Below are 18,687 nucleotides of genomic sequence, written 5' to 3' on the forward strand. Positions count from 1 at the left end.
AACAGGAACAAAACAAATTTATTAACAAAAAATAGCTATCACAGTGTCATTAGGTCTAAGATTTCAAAACCGATATGTTAAACGGATACATTTCAAACCTTAAGGCAGAGGAAAAGCAAATACACTTAGAACATACAGGGATTTTCCTTCAAATGCCAGCTGTACTTGTTGAAAATTAAATTAGAAGGGTTATCAAATGAAAAGGAAACACAGACCCTGATATTTCAAGTAGGAAGCTACACATGCATGAAAAAGCAGACCGGCTGGGGATGGCTCATTGTGCCAGGGTCCAGCTAGTACTGGGCATCTTGCTCCAGCACAAGTGGCTACAGGCTGACCACTTAAGCTTTGTCCTCCTAGTGCAGTTTTGCAAGTGAATTAGAAGTATGTAGGAAGTGCAGGGCGTTTGGTGAAAGCCATGCAGCCCGGCAGGCAAAATCTAAGCTGCAAAGTGCGGGCAAACAGGCGAAAGCCTGCAGGCCGTCACTTCAAGCTCCAAAGGAGGTTCAGTGTTGTTTCAGGAAGCGGACGAAAGCCTCTTGCACCTTCTAAAGGACACATGAGGTCGGGTCAAATAATGGTGTTTACAGGCTACCAACCACACATATAGGCCTGGTTACCCTCGCCCACCTGGGGGTACATTGTATTTCCTGGCACTGTGGGGGTTAGAACAGCTCACGATTAAATGATCGGCAGACAAATGCTCACTGGGGCTCATTCTAAATTAAAGTCTTTCTCCTAAAAAATAAAATAAAAGTGGCAACAGAAAAGACAACTACTGCTTTCAGACAAGGCAACCCTTTTCCAGATTCCTCTATAATTTTAATCCAAGAAAATAACAAGAGTTTGCACAACTATTATGACTTATTTTTAAAATCATATTATTGGAAAAAGTCAGCCAAGGAGAAGATAAGCCACACAACTCAAGTAACGTTAACAAGACCAATTAAACAGAATAGAAACAAAGTAAGTCGGGTTCTTCAAATTAACGTTAAGAAAGAGTTGGGTAGTTTTAGTTTTGACACCTAAAAACATTCAAACGAAGAAGGGAAAAGAATGTGGAGAACGGTTTTGCTCTCAGTGAGCAGAGAAATCTTACATCCAACAATGTTTGTACAGTCTCTTTGTCCCAAGATGAGAGAGAGAGAGAGACTGTAAAGATATGTGGTTTCGCTGATGCCCTCCTGGTGGGCAATCTGGCCCCTGGTCAAGATACTGGCATGGTATGGCACAGCAGAAGGGCCTGCATCCATGTACATCACCTATTACCAATGGAAAGGAGAGGAGAAGCTCACACAAAGGAGCCATCTTCTGCCTGCCACAGGTGCCAGCTCTGGTACTCTACTGAAACCAGCAAAGTGCAGCGTCCTTAAGTGTTGTTCCTTTCTTTGGATTTCTCATTTCTGCTGTCCTAGACAGAAACAAGAGGGGGAAAGAAAGCAGACCTGGCATTAATAAGGCTTAGGAACTGACATTGCCATGCCTGAACAATTCTACCCCAGGCCAAGAAAGAGCATTAACCCCACCCTTATGCCTGTTCCATCTGGCTCTAGTTTTCCCTTTTATACCATGAGATTGCTTCTTTCATATGGAAGCTAAAACCATTGATTGGGTTCTAAACTATGGTTAGTGCAGGCCATGGTTTACTGTGGTATCAATGTCTTGCTCACTCCCCAGAACATCTCCTTCTGCCCAAACAGTTCCATTTCCAATGGCTACCCACAAATCTTCTCACTATTTACAGAAACTTATTGTTTGTTGTACCTTATAATGAAATGACGTTTTACCGACACACCAGATTAAAATCACTTGGGAGTCGCTAGAAGGTCAATCAGGATCAACTGTCAGATTTCTGGGTGATTCTATGATTCTTTGGCTTTTCTACTCCCAATTGTTTCATGATACCAATTATATTGCAGAAATGAAGAAAGCAGAGAGGGGTACCAAGAGTGCATTATTGTGTCGAGAGACTGTAAACTCTGTTCAGTTTTGGTATTTAGAACAAATTCCTGAGTTCAGAATTATTTTAAGTGTATGTCTTGTGCATCAGGCTCCAATTTGCGGGTTTCACGTCCTACTAAAGAACTAAGTAAACTGGGCAAGCCTGAAATCTGTCCACCCCTGAACTAGACATCCAAGGGGATTTTCTCTAGAATAGTTATTTAAAGGAAAACACTCTCACTGTCAAAAGTTCCCCTTCGGGGGTCATTCATTCAGGAAGATTATCCTGAGAATAAGCAGCTTTAGGATGTGTATGATTTGAATTAGCCATATTCCCTTGCTGACACTCTTTTCACTGTTCTCACTGTACCTGACCTGAGCTGTACCATTTCAGATTGCGGGTGGTGCAGCTGACAAGGTGGAATGTTCTTCAATATGAAAAAAATATATTCCTCCATAACTAGAATGATCAGGGGAAACGGGGTGCTGCTCAGGATTTCCCTTGGCATACTAGCTGTTTATATGGAGAATGGTTTTGTATGAAAACGCATTGCAACCATCCGCAGTCTGAAGTGGTACCACCCAGTCACAATATTATTTTGCTCAAGGGAGAGTGAGGCCTGTACAGTTAACTTCGCCAGCCAGAAGTTAACTGGCTGTTAACACACACATTTTCCTCAACGTTTTCAAAAGTGGGAAGTCCATCACTTGGCATTTGATAAACAGGGGGTCTGTGGTACTTAGCTAATTGGGAACCACTGCTCTAGATCAGTATTTCCTAACAGAGCGAGGGACACAATGTCTCTCCCACTTGGTACTTTTTTAATGTACTTGACACTTGCACTTTATTTTTACAGCTATTTGTTAATTTTTCCAGCATAGGTTTTTTTGTGGTGGAGGAGTGATACCAACAGCCTTTTCACTGACCCAGAAACAAAGAGGCAACCAAAAGGGGTTATTTTAAATCAAGTAAATAATGGTGCATTTCCCCCCCCCCACCCCTTATCACACAAAAAATGCAACCAGCTTTATTGTGAAGTAATTTCTCATACAGTAAAGCTGCCATTAAAAAGGTGGAATTTTTAGTTTGGGTTTATCAGCGGGAATGTTCATTTTTGTTAAACAGGGTCCCAATGACACCTTGATCTTAACATCTAAGCTCACCTTCAATAGCGTTTAGAAATGTTAACTGGAGCCCTGTTTACAACCTGCAACGAGAATCTAGAGTTTGCAACATATCAGAACAACACAAAAGCAGAGATCCCCCACTTTCACAAACCACTCTTGTGGATCAAGGAGGGTATTATGAATGGTGAACTCCCTCTCTAGGGATCACAAATGATCACACAGAGTGAATCAGGGGAGGGTAAGTGATACCTCAGGAGGTGGCGGCTTGATAGTGACAGGCTGAGAAGTTCTTCGGGGTGGTGAAGGTTTGGGCTGCACTTGCTGCTGGACTGTGTTATAATAGGTGACCCCTCCATACACCTGAGACTGGGCCTACAAACCAAGACAAAAGGAAACCATTGGGTTGGTCTAAAGCAGACTTCCTCAACCTCGGCCCTGCAGATGTTTTTGGCCTACAACTCCCATGATCCCTAGCTAGCAGGACCAGTGGTCAGGCATGATGGGAACTGCAGTCTCAAAACATCTGGAGGGCCAAGGTTGAGGAAGCCTGGTCTAAAGTGTTTGGTAATATTACATATTTTATTGTTATAACATCCACAGTATTGTTTATACATCATAGCTACACACACCCACACTTAAATACAAAGTACACACACATAAATCAATCAGTCACAGAAACACATCTGAAAATGTTAAAAAGAAACACTGTCTAATTATAGGAAGCCGATATTTAAGGAAAAAAGGAACAGAAAAAGAAGCTCCCCCCCCCCCCCCCAATTTCATCCAAACTTGATCTCTGGGCAGGGTACAGTAAATAAAGAAAACCCACAGCATCAACCAACTATAAAACAAGTTGCCTAGTGAGCTTCATGACTGAGAGGGGATCTGAACCCTGATCTCCCAGGTCCTAGTCCAACACTTAACCACTGCACCATGCTGGCTTCCTAGAGTACTTCTGCTATGGGGCAGCTCTACAAATTAAGTAGGTAAATAAATATGGAGAAAGCCAAGAGCCACTTAGAGAAGGATCTTCTCCTTGAAGCTTGAATTCGTTTTATTCTGGATTGTTTTATTTGATGTGTTGTAAACCACTTGGAGATTTTTTTCTTGAAGTGGTATAGAAATGAAACAAACAAATAAATAAATAAAAATAATACTCACTGCAAAGAAAGTTGCCTAGACATTCCGTTATGGTGACTGTAATCTAGGTTTAAGGTGCCATTTGACGATTAGCTTATATATCTGAGTTTCTAACACTGGGTGGGGGTTATTCGGCTTTTTTTTTGGGGGGGAGGGTTGTTCTTGCTATGTATTATGTATCTTGTATGCTTGTGTTGTGAACCACCCTTACATCTACTGATGAAGGGCAGTATATAAATTTAATAGATAAATAGGTAAGTTATAAATGCCCAGACTTTTAGACCAATGCAAAAGGAAACATGGAACGGCAACGTCATGTTCTGTGGCTATTAGACTTGTTTGGTCTTGCGTCCACAGCATAAAATCTGTTCTATCAAAGATATTTTCGCATTTGCTCAGCTTGAATTAGCTGCCTCTGACAACGCAATGACTAGCAAGAGGAATACCCAGAAGTACCCAGTGTGCATCTACTACAACAGTGAGCAGCAGTCAGTGTACCACGTGCTGCATACACTTCTCGCTTTGCCTGAGCCCTAACGACAGGCTCAGCTAGGAGGGGAGCCTGTGCCCAGTGATGCTTTGTCTCTCTGCCACCTGCCGCTTTGGATCTCGGTGTTTAAAAACTTAAAGCCCAGATGAGAACAAACTTACTTGAGCATTGGAATACAGATGGGGAGGTGGTGGCGGCGGAAGTGGTCCTGGAGGGTAGGGGTAACTGGGATTGCCAAAATTCATCACTCCAGGGGGAGGGGAGAAGTAGGTCGGTGCTAGCAGTTGTTGCGGTGGGGGAGGCGGCGGCTGCTGTCCCGGCGACATGGAGACAGGAGGAGGATATAAACCAGGGTTGGTCAAAGGTGCTGGTGTCTGGTGTGGATGTAACCCTGGCAGAGAAAGAAGAGTCAGACAGTTGCTTCTGAAATCAAAAATGCAAAAGGGAAAGGGTGCTGAAGCGGATTACAATCTGCTCCATTAAGTGAAACGTTTTGCATGAAGGATTCATGTGCCCATCCGATGGCACAAACAAGTCCTCTGCAGCATCTCTGTGCAATGCCCTTGCGCTGTGCTTGTGAGGATTGATCCTGGAGGGTGAAATCCCTGTGATTTGCAGATGGTCAGAAAATCCCTCCTTTTAAATCCAATTAAGCTCAAATGTTCTCTCCTTCATTTTGTTTTTCCTACCCAGAAGGAAATGGCAGCCGTGGGAAGAGAAAAAGGAAGGATTCAAATAATTATGCCAGCCATGAGAAGAGACTTGCAGAAGAAACCTTCTCTCTTGCCTAAGACACGATAAGAAGTGGGCAAGGCTTCCCCCACAGCAGCAAGAAGTAAAATAAAGCATCGTCTCCAGAATCTGATGGGAACAATGACCTGAGCCCTCCTCTTCCAAAAAGTGAATTAGTAATCTTCTAATATAATTTCTTAGCTCTTTTGAGCATAGATATGGCTGTAACAAATCTGTGGCAAATCTGTATGCTATTAAAACACGATGAGGCAGGTCTGTTTTTTGGACCCCTGATAATGGCAGGAGGGGAGGTGCCAGACCATCCCTGGAGGATCCATCCCCCACTCCCAATACGCAGCAGCTCATTATGACCCAAGAGTTCTGGGTGGGGTGTGACTTAAACAAATTACTGGGCTGACATGAATGATTTGGGGGCTATGGAGGGGGAGTGGCTGGCATGGAACTTTTCTTTTATCTGTTGGTTAGTGGGTAGGAGCATTGTTTTGTTCGTTGTTAAGTGTGCTGCCAATATTTTCTATCACAGGGGTTTTCTGTTTCTTTCCCCAATACAGTATGTTGTATTGAAAAAATAATATTATACGATCCTCCCCCCCCTTCCCCCCCGATGGCATGTGTTTATGTATTTCTTTCCCAATGTAAATCACTTGAAGATGTGCTTTGGGTGCAACTAATAAGTTTATACATCTGCCCACCTGCCCCCATTGTATCTGCACTGAAGGATCAGCAAAACAATCTCTCCATCCCATCACTGCATTAGCTAAACCTAATTTAGATTTTTGTCTTCTGACACACATCTGCAACAGGGTTTCAAATGCAGCAGAATGGCACAGATGGAATCCAAAGCTTCAGCATGGTGCCAATTTTTTTCACGGAACAGAGAAGGCTTTGTACCAAGGATGCCATTTGGTACTATAAAGCAACGAGCGAGGGCGAGAGAAGTTTTGATCCAATATTCTAGGTTTTAGGCTTAAGGTAACAACCAACCAACCCCATTATCTTTTCTCCCCATTTCTGTCTCTCAGAGCTCACACGGGCTTGCGTTGGAGAGAAATGCCTGGACAGGAGGCGATGCGAGAAGCAATTCCCTACCTGGATGGGAGAGATGCATTTCTGGCTGAACAATCACCCCTTGGGGAGGCAGCGGGGCAGGATTCTCGCTGTGAGTGTAGATCGGTCCCTGGAACTGTACTGTAATGATAAACCATCAAATACGACCTTTATTCCATACACATTGGTAGTTTAACAGTAAACACACTGTGATCCCAGTAAAAAGACACCAGTTTCCATGAGGGCAGGGGGAAGAACATGTGAAACCATGCAGGGAACTGTTTAGCCACATCAGCTTTTAGAAATGGTTCAGGGGTGAATAAGGAGATGCTCCTTATTAATGGAAGTGGTGTCTGCACAAAAGTAAAATGGAAATTTCCTCTTTGTTTGGACTGGGGAGACTCAGCTTCAGATTCCCCTCACCCAGGAATTTAAAAAGTGCTTTCTTATTTTCTTGCTGTTTAATTAGTAATTCAGATTTCCGTGTTATTCTGGTATAAATTAATCCACTTTTACTTGAGGGAGCACTTACAACGCTGTACATGGAAGGCTGGATAAATCATCCATAGCCCACTCAAGTTTTATAGTAGTACAAAACACAGGGAACCCAGAGATTTTTAAGCAGCAGCATGCACTCACGTGTGTCATAGTAGTGCCCTTCCATTATGCTTATGTGCACAGGCGGAGCAGGCTCTGGGACAGGCCTCTGACGCTGCGATGAGTAACGCTTTGCACGGCCTGCCTGAACACCCTGAAGAAGCACAAGAGTATTCACAGTTCACCTAAAAATGTCACAATGAAACACCCTGCTCCTGCCCATGCAAATTGGGATGTTCCCATTTTTAAGGCCTGTTCAGAACTTATCTCTCCTTAAAGAGTAACTTCTTCAGAATCCTGAGAATCGAAGCTCACTTTAGGCTTCTAGTCCTCAGAGTTAAATGAAAAGCAGCAGCTAACCGGGTACTTTACCACTTACATCTTACTCTGCCAATTCCTAGAGGTAGTGGGTGGTGCTCAACACCTTTTCTGCTTTTGGCCGTTTCCCTTTACGGCAACAGCCTATCCCCCATTTCTCTGTAAAAAATATCCAATCAGTTCAAATTCAACCCACTACAAGGGCTCAGCCAGACTCAAGTTATGTAACTTCCCCCAAATGCTGCAGGGACTCTCTACAGAGAATTCTAGGGCCTCAGCCTATCCTCTGGTAGCCAGTCAGACCCACCACTTGAAAAGCAGGAAAAAGACACAGGACTTTACCATCTCCTCCATCCTGTTGAACTGAGGGGGTGGGGCTGCTCCAATGTGCATCTGGTTAGGAATACCTATTGGGAAGGGAGTAAAAGGAAAAACAGCAACAAGGCTGATTACTACTTTTTACTTAACATTAGAAAGAAACCAGGAAGAGGCAGCAGGTTAAGGAGGATCCTGAGGAAAGATGAAAATGAGAACAGATATTACTTGCTAAGAAGCAGAGAGAGCAGGAAGATGCGCATGCAACTTGTTGTCTCTAATACTGTAGGTCAGGAAGCAACATCAGCTGGGTATATTCCATGTACCTACAGATTTCACTCACAACACCAGTACTGTCACATCCTGCAAACCTCAGCTTCTTTTATAACAGAGAATAAGCCTTCATGACAGAAAACAAGTTTTAAAAATATGTAACAGTACCTGCAGATAGTCTTCCTGTCTTGCAATCTATTCCCCTAGCTTATTCTCCCGCACCTCACTCTGAAGTCAAGGCGGGCCCTTTCGCTCCTCCAAGCAGAATTCACAGGAGATGAGTTAAGACTTGAGATAAGTCTGTTCATAATCACTGCAGATAATTACAAAACTTGTATGTTTCTGTAAACCAACACTGGACTTTATTGGTTCCAGTCTGATATTATTTGCTGCAAGTGTTTTGATAGCTTTTGTGGTTATCTACAGTTTATTGCACTATTTAGAATCCTTATAATACAAGTGAGATAGGAATGTGCATGGAGCAGCTGTGGCTGCTCTTGTGTATAGGCAACCGGCTCAGGTAATCTGTTTTACTCTGAGCATTCCAAGGTACATTAAATAAGAAAAAGGAGTGCTAGAAAGCACTCAAATGAAATCTGGCATGATATTATTTGGATAGACAGAAGCATGTCTAGACCTATTCAAAATCTGCCCTACAGAAACCCACAAATCCCCACAAAGAATGACCAAATTCTGCAGATAAAGTAAATTTCCAAGGACAAGCTCTTGTGCATGCTCTCTCATCACCTGACTCTTTGATGAATTCCTGAACTAAATATTACATTTGAAGTGGCATTAAGTGACATGAAAATTATATTTGTGTAACCTGGTATACAAGTCAGAAAGTGGCAAGTACCCACGTGTGAGCAGGGCTGGTTGCCACATTTTCCAATGGGTGCGGGAAGGAGAGGAGAGGGAAGAGAAAAACGTGGCAGAAGGAAAGTCCAAAGAGCATAAAATTTCAGCATGTGTAAGGTCACTATGCCACCTATGACTCATTACGGCCGCAGATCTAGAAGACTTCACGGCTTGACTGCACTGCAAAGCAGAATAACCAATGCCGTCAGCTCCTAAGATTCTAACCTTTCGTACTAATAACGAAAAAGATTTATTTGATACCAAATAATGCCAGAGGAATGTTCAGATGTGCAATAAGGTCCAGAATGAAATGGAAGTTCAGGTGCCGTTTTTGATAAAAGAAGGGATGGCCAAGTAGCAGGCCTATACGTCTCTTCAAATGAACTGTATCTGTTCCCTCGTAACCATACTACAAATCTTTGAATGAAGTAGATTTGGGGCTACGTTACAGAACACAAGGGCTCATAACAGGGATGTCCACATTGGTAGATGGCACCAACTGCTGCAGAACCTACCACCTCTGCCTCAACGAGAAGTTTATTTTCTTACACTTATATCCCATTTTTCTTCTGCCATGGAACCCAAGGTGGTGTACATGCATTTCCCAGGTGGTCACCCCTTTGAGCACTGGTCAGAGACCTCCTTAGTTCCATCCAACCTCATGTGCTATCACAGCGGACCCTGGGTTGAGTTGGCTGAGCCTACAGTGGGTACTTCCCTACTGAGGCCAACATCCTGTGAACCCCAACTTTTCTTCTTTTCTAATCAACAGTGCATTAAAGAGCACTTCACATACAACGGAGCTGTACAGAGTCCCTCATGGCTGCTCATATACTTCTCTCCTCGTCAAGACAATGCAGAGTCTGATGGAAAACTACCTCTGTGTGTTTAAAAGCAACATTTGCAGCCTTCATAATTAAAAAAAAGTTGAATTTTGAAAGCGTGGGCAGTGTTCAGCAACTGCAAGCATGATGTGTGAACACTGGAGGAGGTTTGACATACAAAGTCCTCACCAGTCCGAACCCTACAGAACTGTGAAACTGCTTTTTCTTCTTTATCTTAATGTGATATCTCAGAATAACTGAAGGATATTATTTCTAGGACAAATCAGCACAGAAAGAGGAGCTTTCGCAGAACAGTCATGGAACTCCTGCATCCTCTCGGACCTTCGGTTTAGGCAAATACTTAGTGGCTAAAAAGGAACAATTGGGATTTAAGTTATGTTTGAAATTTTTTAATGATGTTGGGACTTCTGCCAGTGAGTGGATATGTCCCAATGTCACAGAGATGCAGTAAGAGCTTTGGGTTATTGCTGATCTCTGGTCCTAAAAGACTCTGCTTACCATAGATTGAGCTGCTCAGATCCTAAAGAAAAGCATCTAGACAAACAGGGGTGGACAGAAGCAACTTGGACTTAAGAAAACAAGAGCCAGGGCCTTAAGAAGGCAGCAAACTAAGGGAAGCAAGGAAGGTGAACATAAGTAGAAAGTGAAGACTGGAGCTTAAGAAGGCAAGGTTTAGGAGGAGGACAAAGGAAAATGTTGAGGCAGGGCAGGGAAGAAAACAAAATTCTAGGAAATAAAGAGAACAGCAAAGGAACCACATAGCAGTTTGAAATAACCACATACATATTTGGCTAGAGTGATGTTTTAACTGTTTTATGATGAGTCAGAACTTAGATTTACTGTTCTTTCTAAACTGCTCTATGGGGGTGGATTATAAACATATCAAGTAAATAAAGCTAGTCCCCCTCTGCTTCAGTTCATCAGCCAGCCACTTACCCTGAGGTTGTATGAACTGGGGCTGCCCTGGGCTCCAGTTCTGTTCTGTTATATTTAACTGGGTTATGTCTTGCTCGAGCCCATCTAGGCTGGCTTCAACAGGCACCTCCCAGTTACCAGTCTTTGCTGGCGAAGGGGATGGTATAACCTCAGTAGTTTTCAGCGGTGCAGGAGTCAACCCCAATGGAAGCGGGACTTCCTCGGCCAACTTCCCCGTCTCGCCTGCTTTGGTCCGAGTCCTCCTTGCCCGGGAGTAGGACTTCTTCTCCACTGGCCTATCTGGTGGTGGCTGCAGAACATCTGCAGCAGCTGCTGGGCTTTCCGAAACCACTTCTTCCTTTTTAACAGGGCTGTTGCGAATGTGCGGAATCTCTACTTCAGGAGAAGGCTCTCGTGGTGGGAGGGGCTCCAAACGCCTGGAACGGTAATTGCTCTCGTGCTTTGACTGCTCACTGAAGCGAGGCGCGTGCTGGCTGTTCACATCCACAGCCCGGTAGCATGGACGGGTCTCTTTGTAGCCACCGGGTCTTGGGAAAGTCCTCGGTGGGGGCATCCGTCCTGTCCCTGCGGAGTTCCTATTGATGAATGTCCTGGGCGGCACGGGAGTACTTTCTAGGCTCTGGTGCCGTGGCGGCTTACTAGGCCGTTCATTGGCCCAATCTGGCTCTCTCTGTGGTGGACTCCCAAATCTGAATGGAGATAAGATGCTACAGGTCAGAAGCACATTCCTCAAGCTATTCAGGGCACAGAACTCAGTTCCACATCATTAATGTTCCTGCACCACCACACCATTCCCCCCCCCCCGGTCCGGTACTATAATACAACAAGTACATACACTTGTCTTTGTTACCTCACCTTGGTTTGCGCACTCTCCTGGGCTTGATGTCATCAGGGTTGTGTGTTGAGCGGATATCATACCCATAAAGAGCAATCAGCTCCTGCCTTGTTTTCGGTGCCTGCTCGTCTTCCCGGAACTTGTCATGCTCCCACCGTCCCTCATCTTTCCACAGCTTGCGCTGGCGGCCCTTAGGCCTTGCGTGACAAGAGGGAAAGAATCAGTGAGGCTTTAATGTTTATATTTATAGAAAGCGGCTCTATCCCTTCTTTCTAGCAACACAGGACCTCAGAAGGGGTCCAAAACCATAGATTTTAAAATGTACCACAACAGATGTTGAGATCTAATTTATGTTCCTATTCCTACTTTTGCTGCCAGGTTTGAAATTGAATTATCTTTGTATTATTGTATTGGCTTGTTGGAGAATGCATTTGTTATGGTCTTTGGTAGGAACAAGAAAATGTACTGATCTTAATACAGTGGAATACAAATAAAAACTAAAACCAGAGTCGTATAAACACACCGAGTGCAGGGAGAAAACTCAAATCAGGCAAAATTCTGACAAAACAGAAAGGTCTTCATTTAGCTAAAACGCCACTAAAATAAAACTCAACTGGGCATCAAGGGAGGGAATATCAAAACAAGGGTACCCCAACCAATAAAGTCTGTCCCAGGAGAAACATGGGACTCAGAAGAAACAGTCAAATGACTATGTAAAGCAAATAATGCTTCCTGAGGGTCTACGCGCCAGTAGATGGCTGCTCAAAGCCACTCAAGGTTCTTGTAACCGCAACATTAAGAAATGGTCCCACATTGGCGATAGCACATAGTTTTTTTAAAAAAAGTTTTCTGTATTAGCTTGTATTATTTTCTCTGTGAGCAGTCATCCTTTCAACTTTCTAACCCTTCCTGACCAAGAGCACCCCTTGCTCTGCAAACCCACCTCACTTCACTCGCTGCCCACATCACCTACCGGACTTCCTCTTCCTGAGTTTGCCCACGAAGGTCATGCTCAAAGAAAAGACCTTTGCGAGGTATGTATGCAGGGTTCTTCCGGTCCTCGTCATCATCCAGGTGCTTAGGAAGCTTTTTGCCCACCTTGTTCTCAATTGGTTCAGTGCTTTCCTACAAGAAAAAGGAAAGCAGGCGCCTCTTGGTCTTCTGCCTACACAGAACCCACACAGAAACCCACACAGAAACCTACACAGAACCCACACAGAAACCCACCAAAGTGTTCCAGAACCCATCCTCTTCATCCAATGTTTTGGTCAAATGTTATCACAGAAGATAAAACTGATAACATATATAGAACAGCTGTCTGAGAATAAAGATAGTATTCTCCATAAGACAACTCTCCAAAAACCATGCAAGTACTCCGGAATAAAGGAAAAGAAACCTATATTACCTAACTGATAAAGCAAAACCAGTAAATAAGAAAATGTTCTTCAATGTGCTGAGTGGGATTCAACTCACAAGCCCTGCTGGCCGAATCCTGTGGTTTCCACTAGCACAGCATGACTTCCTCCCTGCCCTGTGCTGCAGATTAGGCAAGCAGAAGGGCCTGCATGGACAGCAATCCGCTTAGCATGATGCTGAGAAGTGTGGACAAGTGCATTTATGGTGAAGTAGACTCAACATCTGGAGTATACACTTATACACTTAGTATACACCTATACACTTAGAGGGAGACTTTTCAACAGCACTTTTTCTTTGTGTATGAATATTAAGAGAGAATTGTTGCAAGATACTGTTCCCTTAATGGCAAGAAAAGTAAGAATTGTATGTTGAACTGCTGAAAATGTGAGAGAAGATTTCTATCATTTGCAATGAAATTGTTTGCCAGCTGAAAAATGTTGGGAAAAGATATAGATATAGATATAGATATAATGGAGAAATTTTCAGGATATAAAGTACAACTAGATCCGCTGCTATTTCTCCTAAGTGATGTCACTATTGGAATACTGAAAAAAGAAAGAAAAAAGAAAAATGACAATGTCCAATGTTAGCTATATTCAAACAGACCTAATGAAGACTTTAGTTAAGTCATTTGTTTCAATGGGTCTACTCCAGGTATGATTCAGTCAGGTATCATTATGTATGTACTGATTTGTTATACGTTAGAAATATCAGCTGTACAGAACACTGGATGATTATGACAACACCAATGGCTAGAGACTGTGTAGAAAGAATGTAGGAACATGTTCTAGTGGTGAAAATAACTAACTGCATTTGTGTAAGTGGGAAAAAGGCAAAGCAGTCTAAAATTTGATGCCTTTATTGGTTTCCCTAACACTAGCCTATTACACAAAAATGCAGGAAGCTTCTTTTAGAACGTTATGAAACTAAGTATTTATTTCTTGAAAAGTAAATACAAAGGCACCTTTTCGTTTAAATGGTTAGTACCTATACTCAGCATTTAGTAAGACTTACCTGGCCATCCCCACTCTGCCTCTCGCCTGCCACAGTGCCTTTCGATTCTGGTTTTTCATCCCCTTTGTCTGATTTTCTTGTCAGCTCATTAGTTTCATTACTCTCCCGCTTCAGGTCCACTTTGGATGTCTCCTCCTCACTGTATTCCCCCTCCTCAGCCTGAAACAAACATCCAATGTGATTCAATTGGTGCAGGTGCCTAGCAATTTAAAGAATTTTTCTTTTTTTACAAAAAATCTTTTCCTCCAGGACACTGTTTTGTCTGAACAGGCTTATAGGCTTATACAAACTGTTTTGCTCTGCAAGTCAATCTATTAGTAAACACAATCTATGGTTTAATTTGAAGAGTTCTCACAGCACTCCTTCTCTGCTCCTGCTGAAGTGGCAGGAAACAAGCCAAATTCCATCTTGTTGTGATGTCTCAACATGGGCTTGTGGTTTGTTTAAAGGGAAATGAACCATGAGCAATAGCCAACATTTGTTGTTGGCTTACTGCTCGTAGTTTGGGAGAAACAAACCACAAACCCAAGTTCAGTTGCCATGACAATGCCAGACTTTGGCTTGTTTCCAGCTGTTCAGGAATAAGGGAGGAGCACAACAAGAACTTTTCAGTTCTGTGTTCCTCACGCTCACACAAAACCACAGCTTGTTTATAACTATGGTTTAATGTAAGTGAACCACCATTTGGAACCTGATGGCTTCCCCAACACCAGCAGAAGATAAACAGGCATCCAAGGCACGTGCTTCTAGGTCTAATACTCCCAAGGTAAGCTTCGGATACAGAGGATAGATAACATATAATAAATTTCAAAACGCAGAAGTTGGACTGCTTTTCCATGGTAAAGGAGATAAAAATTACACATTCCAATTCATCCAAGGGTCCAGATTCCTGAAGGTTCCTTTTCTAAATAAAAGTTCATTGGCATGTTAATACTGTACACCAGAAAAATGGCAACAGACATATTTGAAATTGTCAGTAAAAATGTAACTCACCTCTGAGTCGTCAGCACTTTCATAGTCAGAAAGAACAGCTAAATATAAAGAAGAGTTGTTTGCGGTTAGACAAACCCTTTAAAATTTGTTACGTAGACAACCAAATTTCTCATCTTCCCATACCTTTCTCTTCTCATATACTCTCTCGATCCACTGACAAAGTCATCATCCACACAACTTAACAGACACAACACTTGTTTAATCTTTGATGCACACACTCATTTTTCTTTTCTTTTCACATTCCGTTCACCAACAAGACATAGTGCTTCTCAATCTAAAACACTATAAATACACTGGTCATGCTTCTCTGCCCTCTTAGTAAAAAGCTCTGGTTCACATTCAAGCCATTTCTCATAACTACTGCAACCATCTCCTCTGTGCCATTCCAATGTCACTTCATCCCTCTTGCCTAAATTCAGAATTCTGCACCAAAATTATTCAACGCTTACACGACATGTAAGCCTTTCCTTAATCCCTACAATGTTTTCTCAACTGTTCTTGCTGTTACCTTGAAAGCCCACTATGGCCTTGCCCCACCTCATCCCTCTGCCGCCGCCACCACATCCTCCTACCTATGTTCTTAGCTCCTCAAAATCCACCACCCTCAATCATCTGTTGGCCTTATGCTTCTGTAAAATATTCACTTTTTTGCTTTGCTGCTTCTTATGTTTCCAGCTTCTTCTGAACACTTACATAATGCTGAAATTCCCCCCGTCTTCAAATCCTTCCTCAAAATTCAACTTTCCATTGAAGTTTCTAGGACAGTGCATTAAGACTTCACATCCTAATGAAGTGCATATATATATATATATATATATATATATGGCTCCTTCACACTGCCACAGAGTCTGTGGCCAGTGAAGCAGGGGAATTTTCACTGTCCACTCATGTTCACAAAGTGATGGTGGATATGGGAACCCTTGAGCTGTTCTTTAATAAGGCAGCTCTGGCCACATTCTATAAGCTTGGTGTGTAGAGGAAATGGAATGCACTCCTCAGTCAATGACAAATGTCATAGATTACAAATACAGAAAACCATTTTATCAAGTGGTAAATATGGGGAAGTCTTACCACTTGATAAGATATCCAAGCCATTAAGATGTATGGAAGAAAAAACATCACACTGTGTTTTCATTAATACAAACAGCCAAACAAAACTCTGGTAGAAAACCTTACCACCCATTCATCTTTGATGAGGTCCATTTCTAACAAAAGATGTCTGAATTTATCTACAGGCCAAAGTACCATAAGCATAAGAGCTTGTGTCTGGAACATCTTCCTTGTAGAATTACAACTTGATTTTTTAAAAAAGAAAATGTATATGCTGCTTGGTTGTTTTAAAAAAATGCTATTACAATAAGCATTAACTCTAAGAATATTCCCTGACCAAATCTACACTACGCCTCACCATTCACAATCACTCAAACTAAAAGAGAGAACATCACTTACCATCTCCTTCTATGCCGTCTTCACTTTCCTGTTTTAAAAGAAAGAAATATTACCATAAAGAAAGACAGCCTAACCCTCAATAAGAACACAAATGAAAATGCTTATTGCAATACACATATGTTAAGAACTCTAGGTGATGAAGGAACACACAACTGAATATTTTAATGAAACTGCAACATTCTCTATCATATAAGCAAACAGCAGCAACAATATTGTTCAGTTATTTTATGTGGGTCTTGCCAGGTGGGGGATGTAGCTAGTAGCCAAGATCCAGCACACTTAAATACATTACATTTATGCAGCCTCAGAAAATGTTGTTTCTCTTGGCCCAATTCTATTTTTCTTTTTGCTTTAATTCACCTCTTTTCCTTTTATTGCTTGTGTTAACAATAACAGCTACATGGGGTTCTTTAGGAAGTATTTTCTTCAGATGTTGTCTGGAAAAAGCTAGTGCTTTACACACCAAATCTCTGAAGGCGTCACTTATTTGGTCAGATTTGGCTATGGGAATGTGATTTTCTCATTTAAAGGGGGACTCACTTCTTATGGATGTACTGCACGGTCTCAAAACACACTAACTGCAGGAGTGCTCAGTTTAGCAACAAGCCGGAACCCTGCCTACCAACCGATCTCATAAATAAAAAATTGGGTTTGTGTCTCAACTGGACAGGCAAGAGAAATAGCTCTTCCGCTGCAACTTATGCATGCAGATGATGCACCTGCTGAGAAGAAGAGCAGGGCATTCTCCAGAGGCAGAAAGGTGCCCTTTCCCTACTCTGCTGGGAAAAGAATTGCCTGGTGTGAGCATACCTTTAGAAAGCAAGGACAAGCCCACAGTGGGACCTTGGTTCTCAAACTTAATCCGTTCCGGTAGTCCGTTTGACTCCTGAGGACATTCGAAAACCAAGGCGCGGCTTCTGATTGGCTGCAGGACCTTCCTGCGCTCAAGTGGAAGTCGCTTCAGACGTTCAGCTTCCGAAAAACGTTTGCAAACCGGAACACTTACTTCCAGGTTTGCGGCATTTGGAAGCTGATTTGTTTGACAACTAAGCCATTCAAGAACCAAGGTCCACTGTATTACAGACAACAGACTGTCAACAATTTCCTTTGCAAAGAGAAAGAGCCCCAAGGAAGGGCTGTTAATGTGGGGAACATGCTGGGACCTACAATTTCTGCTTACTAAGCCTACTTCCTTTACTCATTCATGTTTTCAGGCTTGATCATGTTACATGATGCTACCCTCTTTCTATTGTTCTTTATTTCTTGTTTCTCCCCGCACAACCATTTAGGTCTTCTTACAGAGGTGGTCTGCTTCAAACTTTGAAAGCCATACCTTCAAAAGAACAAGGGAGTCAGGAAAGCAAACGAAAAACATGGCAGCTGCTAAATGCTATCCAGAAGGATGTGCAATTCCCACCCAACCACAGTAGATGTGTCCCAACTGGCAATCTAAACCAGGTATTCCAAGCTTGGAATCACTGTACAACATTTTAGCACACTGGATACATACTATTTCATTGCACTATGACAACAAGACTGCAGCTGTTATTTGTTGATTCCACCTTAATTCAGGGGAAAACAGAAATCAGAACTGAGAACCAATCTGGTATTTCAGTACGAACAAAATAAATTAGTCAAAGACCTGGTGGATCTATCAATCAAGCAGCCAATTCAATAAAACAAAGTGCATGCCATCTGTAAATCCTAATGTGGCCATCCAGCAAAGGGTGTGTCTTAATTCCTAAAAGCTCTCTTTCAAATGCTGTCTGCTTCAAACTCTTCAGTTTTATCTCCATTTGGACACCACCACCAACCCCACCATTACTTTGCAAACGCACTAATAACCTTAGCAGCTTCAATCACAATATTGTTGTTTTTATAGCTTTCAAAACATCACAGCAAAGTTTGCTTACCAAGACTATTGGAACTTGTTAGCTAAAAACCTCAAATGTCACACTTAACATTAATGTTACTCCAAGAAACAAAAGTGGTTGATGACACCCTGGTCTTTGAAAAGGCTTAGCGGGGGAGAAGAGGTTCTAAAAATACTCAGGTTCTAAAAATATGACTACAGACCGAGGGAATACAGTGCACATTTTCATCTCATAGACACAACTAACAGTTTTAAGTTCCCAGATGGAAAACCACAAAGATAACCGGGACTAAGGCTTGACTGATAAGCACATCCTTTGGCCTCCAAATTCTTGAATCCTGGCCAAAGATACCCAAGAACTAGCTTGCTGAGGAAAAATCCGATTAAATGTGCTCGGAAACACTTTTGTAATTAAGGGAGGCACTAAAAACAATCTTTACATAACAATTTAAAAAAACAACAACCC

At 42.4% G+C, this 18,687-nt stretch overlaps 2 protein-coding genes across 5 annotated transcripts in view; both read right to left on the bottom strand.

Annotated features, from left to right (window-relative positions):
• Window positions 1–18,687, bottom strand: part of CASC3 (CASC3 exon junction complex subunit) — a 19,530-nt gene continuing 843 nt past the window's right edge. The window contains exons 2-14 of one of the 3 annotated variants that reach the window (XM_083408616.1): window positions 16,349–16,376; window positions 14,900–14,937; window positions 13,907–14,065; window positions 12,450–12,601; window positions 11,497–11,673; window positions 10,642–11,330; window positions 7,757–7,821; window positions 7,139–7,250; window positions 6,542–6,640; window positions 4,861–5,090; window positions 3,319–3,441; window positions 3,106–3,149; window positions 1–1,411 (exon numbers count right to left, since the gene is read on the bottom strand). In XM_083408616.1, coding sequence (XP_083264742.1) covers window positions 3,108–3,149; window positions 3,319–3,441; window positions 4,861–5,090; window positions 6,542–6,640; window positions 7,139–7,250; window positions 7,757–7,821; window positions 10,642–11,330; window positions 11,497–11,673; window positions 12,450–12,601; window positions 13,907–14,065; window positions 14,900–14,937; window positions 16,349–16,376 — 1,914 coding nt within the window. In that variant the 3' untranslated portion in view covers window positions 1–1,411; window positions 3,106–3,107. Of the gene's footprint in view, window positions 1,412–3,105; window positions 3,163–3,318; window positions 3,442–4,860; window positions 5,091–6,541; window positions 6,641–7,138; window positions 7,251–7,756; window positions 7,822–10,641; window positions 11,331–11,496; window positions 11,674–12,449; window positions 12,602–13,906; window positions 14,066–14,899; window positions 14,938–16,348; window positions 16,377–18,687 lie in introns of all 3 variants that reach the window. The other 2 variants (XM_083408618.1, XM_083408617.1) reach the window with 2 other exon arrangements.
• MSL1 (MSL complex subunit 1) overlaps window positions 13,917–18,687 on the bottom strand; it is a 26,158-nt gene continuing 21,387 nt past the window's right edge. For both annotated transcript variants that reach the window (XR_014504179.1, XR_014504180.1), the window contains 3 exons: window positions 16,349–16,376; window positions 14,900–14,937; window positions 13,917–14,065 (listed from right to left, as the gene is read on the bottom strand). The gene's annotated coding sequence lies outside the window, so the exon portion shown is untranslated. The remainder of the gene's footprint in view (window positions 14,066–14,899; window positions 14,938–16,348; window positions 16,377–18,687) is intronic.

The sequence above is a fragment of the Podarcis tiliguerta genome, assembly GCF_965153285.1.
Source record: "Podarcis tiliguerta genome assembly, chromosome: 13".
NCBI lineage: Eukaryota > Metazoa > Chordata > Lepidosauria > Squamata > Lacertidae > Podarcis > Podarcis tiliguerta.